General features: G+C 44.7%; 1 protein-coding gene across 1 annotated transcript in view; it reads right to left on the reverse strand.

Moving 5' to 3' along the window:
• Positions 1-2,919, reverse strand: part of syt11b (synaptotagmin XIb) — a 9,799-nt gene extending 6,880 nt beyond the window's left edge. Inside the window, exon 1 of the mRNA XM_071903747.2 lies at positions 2,811-2,919. Coding sequence (XP_071759848.2) covers positions 2,811-2,844 — 34 coding nt within the window. The 5' untranslated portion in view covers positions 2,845-2,919. The remainder of the gene's footprint in view (positions 1-2,810) is intronic.
• Between the last annotated feature and the right edge of the window lie 1,606 nt (positions 2,920-4,525).

Consider the following 4,525-nt stretch of genomic DNA (forward strand, 5'->3'; position numbering starts at 1 on the left):
AAACGATTAGTCAATTAATCAATTAGTTGATCGACAAAAAATGCGGCATCAGGAGCCTAAATGAGTTTGTTGTCTGTTCTGAGATTGTTTGATTGTTTGCTTCTGAGCTGAAAGTTGGTGGAAAACATTAACTCTAGTCACTGTTGCTGAGATAAGATCAGATCATGAAACTTTATTGATCCCCGTGGGGAAGAATTACTTGCAGCAGCAAGTAATAGGATTCTATATATACTGTAGATATAGATATATACACACTAGGGTTGGACTGTGTGGTTTCTGAAGCCAACGCCCATAGATATTTTGTGCTGATATTCAATCTCTTTAAATTTGACCCTTTTCATGCCAAAACCAAAGTGCTCAGTGTTTCCTCCAGAGTTTTCTTCTTGTCGGGTGGAAAAGCCTCTGAAGCTTCACGGGACTAAAACTCTCCACTGACACCAGACTGGTGAAACTCTGTCAGGTGAGCGGCTCAGTGAGGCTCCGGGCCGAGGCTCTGGGACGAGGCTTCAGGCCCTGAGGCTCCGGGACGATGCTTCAGGGCCGAGGCTCCGGGCCGGGGCTCCGGGCCGAGGCTTCGGGCCCTGAGGCTCCGGGACGATGCTTCAGGGCCGAGGCTCCGGGCCGGGGCTCCGGGCCGAGGCTTCGGGCCCTGAGGCTCCGGGACGAGGCTCCGGGCCCTGAGGCTCCGGGCCGAGGCTCCGGGCCCTGAGGCTCCGGGACGAGGCTCCGGGCCCTGAGGCTTCGGGCCGAGGCTTCGGGCCCTGAGGCTCCGGGCCCTGAGGCTCCGGGACGAGGCTCCGGGCCCTGAGGCTCCGGGACGAGGCTCCGGGCCCTGAGGCTCCGGGCCGAGGCTCCGGGCCCTGAGGCTCCGGGCCCTGAGGCTCCGGGACGAGGCTCCGGGCCCTGAGGCTCCGGGCCGAGGCTCCGGGCCGAGGCTTCAGGCCCTGAGGCTCCGGGCCCCGAGGCTGAACGCCCCCCGCAGTTAGTTCTGCCTCACACGTTTCTTCTGTATTTTTACAGTATGAACGTCTGCAGCGGAGTTTTACTGAAACACATCTTGTCCCGGAGTTAACTGAAATAACATTTAATGACTTTAAAAGCATTTCAACAAGTTTTTTCTTCATATTTGGATGTTTTCTCTTCAGATCAGTTCAGATTCAGTCAAATCAAAGTCTTCCTGTATTTCATGCTGACCAACAATTCTCCTCTCTCTGTCTCTCTCTCTCTCTGTCTCTCTCTCTCTCTCTCTCTCTCCCCTCTCTCTCTCTGTCTCTCTCTATCTCTCTCTCTGTCTCTCTCTCTCTCTCTCTCTCTCTCATCATCCCCCAAAAACAGCTGACCTGAAGCCTCTGCCCGTCTGTTTATTCATGTTTTTCTGGTGAGAAAGTAGTTTGGGGTCTGCAGGACCACAAGTCATTTCTTTCATTAACAAGAAAAAGTATTATACACTCAACTAGGGCTGGGAAATAATTCAATATTATCTTTAATCGTCTAAAAACTCTGACAAAATGAGATATGAAACATTTTAAGGAATATTATTTGAAAGTCAGTTTTGTTCGACATCACACCTAACATTACCATTCAGTTCAATGGGATGAACATTCATTTGATTATTTAACATTTGATTTTGCATATGTAAGTCATCTCTCTCTCTCTCTCTCTCTCTCTCTATATATATATATATATATATATATATATATATACATATTGATATAGAAGAAAAAAATCATGATCATGGCGATAAAACAGAAATGTCACAACAAGGAGAGAGACTTGCAGTGTTTCCTGTTTCCTGCAGCAGAGGACCTGGAGGAGGTCGGGTGTCTCTCTGAGTTCACTGAGCTCCTTCTTTAATGAACTCTGCAGCTGATTCTTCTGTTTGCTCGTCATTTTATGAGTTGATCATGTTGTTGTTGTTTGTTGGCACAGAGGCTCGTTCCTGTGCCGGACTGGTTTTGATTTTGCTTGAAATTTGAATGTAATTTGAATGTAATGTAATGGTTTTAATCAATTTATTGTTTGAATCAATCTATTTTATATAACACTTTGAGTTGCATTCCATGTATGAATGGTGCTATATAAATAAATCAATATTATCATGATCTAAAACTCTTCACCTCAGCCTCGGTAAAAACCACACACACACACACACACACACACACACACACACACACACACACACAAAGCACCGGGAACAGACATGACGTCACCCCAAACACACCCGACTGCACGCGCACGCACATGGGGGGGCCCACGCGGAGAGACGGTGCGTAGGAGCACGAGAACGCCCAGTGGAACATGAAGCCATATTCTGTCCGAACTGGGTTATTATTTTCTTTATTTTTTTTATCATTTTGTGGCTGAGATTTTCTACTGATGCTGCACTGAAAGTCTCGTGTGCCTTGTTCTTGTTTTGGAATATTGTAGCCTATGTTGTTTAAATAAAATGAAAAAAGGATTGATTTTTTATTTTTTATTTTAATTTGGATTTTAACATGATAGTGTAAAAATTAAGACTGCATCACTTCAAAATGAATTTACTCCTAATCACTGATGATGCTCATGGAGAAATCCTCTGCTTCCATCACATGAAGTGAGGCGGGAGCGCGCGGCCTGAGGAGAACAACACGAGCAGCTGATGGGCGGAACAGCAGGAGCAGAAATGACAGACACGAGCTGAGCTGAGTCTGATGCGTTCACGGTCACACTAAACACCGACATCCTATAAGAAAATATACGTGGAATATTTTTGCTTTCTAAATCCGACATGAAAGCATCAGAGAAGCAGAGCGGGAGGGCCTGGTACTCACCATAGGTGGGTCGCAGCTCGGTGATGTCCGCCATTTTGTGACTGAGGGCAGCGGGATGCGGTCCTGACCGAGCGCGAGACAAACGGGAGAGATGAAGAGGAAACCGAGACTTCCCGCTGCCTATTTAATTTCCATAGAGAGCGCGCGACGAGCGAAATCACCGAATATAACGAAACGTTTAAGTTAAAAAATGCATATGTCCGTTAAGCCGTCGCTCCGTCGTCTGTGGCTTTCGGTGTCCAGCTCGGTACGCAGTGATGCTCGCGCTCGGATGCAGGGAGACTGCGCGGAGGAGCTCGCGATGAGACTGGTCAAAGATCGTCTATTGAGAAGCTGAATCACTCAACAGTAAAATAAAAACTCGCCAAAAGCGGGCGGTAACCCTCGCGCTTGCGCTGCAGTTTAACCTCAGGCAGAGACAGCATAAGCGTTACCATAGCGACCAGTCTGGTATGGACCGGAATCAAACATTACTTGTTAAAAAAAAAAACCATTAGGCTATTTTTTGGTGTCAACAGGACTTTGGGTTTGAGTGTCAATTTAGTCCAGATAAACCTTTGATGTTTTGAACAAAGGATCTCTGAACAGAAGACCAGAACCAGTTTGTGGTTCCCAGAAATGGGGCAGAGTGACAGGTCTCTCCTGCATCCTCCTCTCTGGACTGGTCCTCGCGGGAGTAGAGGCCCCGCCCCCTCCGCTGCGTCACCACAATGAGTAATAGATGATAAACAGGAATTATATCTACTGCATGTTTAATATACATCAGCACATCTATATTTAATTAGCTGTAGCCTAATAAACGGCAAGTCCCTTAATTACTAGAGTCTCTTTGAACCATCCCATGAATAAATCCCTTAAAAGCCCATGATACTAACCTTACTTTATTAAAGCTATGTTATTTTTAATGGATAATTAATGTTTATGTAATGCAGAAATTAAGGACATTTCAGGGATAAAATTAAGGGGTTTGGTTTCATAGTTTAATGTAATTATACTTAGTGTTGTAACAGTTTTAAACACAAACATACAGGCAGAGATCCATATAAAAGGTACAAAAGTCATACAAAGTCGGCCATTCATCTCATCACTTGCCCTTGTGGTAAGTCTTATGTAGGTAAGACAAGTAGAGCACTGAAAACTGGTATTGCTGAACACCAGAGGTGAGGACTCGAGTCACATGACTTGGACTCGAGTCCCAGTTTAAATCGCTTGAGACTTGACTTGATGCATGAAGAGAAGACTTGAGACTTGACTTGACTTGGGTTCTGGTGACTTGGGACTTGACTCTGACTTGTACTTTGATGACTTGAAAAGGTTTCTAAAGTCTTGACTTGAGATCTTGTGTTTGTGTAAATGACTTAGATTGAAAGTGATGAGATTTGTTCCAGCGGACGACTGAATTTAAATTCTGTTTTCTGAATTTGTATGGAATGATTGAATTTATTGAAGTTGAAACTGATTATAGAAATCAAACTCATGATGCTCTTACCAAGTTTTTATCCTATTAAAACCATATTGCATTGAAAAGTCCTAGATATTTAGTTTTCTTTAAGATATTAAATTGATACTGGACTCTTGATTTGTTCTGACTTGACTTGCTGTTCTACATTTAGACTTGGGACTTGACATTAATGACTTGGACTTGACTGTACCTCAAGACTTGAGACTGACTTGAGTCTCGAGCAAAGTTGACTTGGTCACACCTCTGTACAGAA

The sequence above is a fragment of the Centroberyx gerrardi genome, chromosome 12 (assembly GCF_048128805.1).
Source record: "Centroberyx gerrardi isolate f3 chromosome 12, fCenGer3.hap1.cur.20231027, whole genome shotgun sequence".
In the NCBI taxonomy this organism is placed as follows: domain Eukaryota; kingdom Metazoa; phylum Chordata; class Actinopteri; order Beryciformes; family Berycidae; genus Centroberyx; species Centroberyx gerrardi.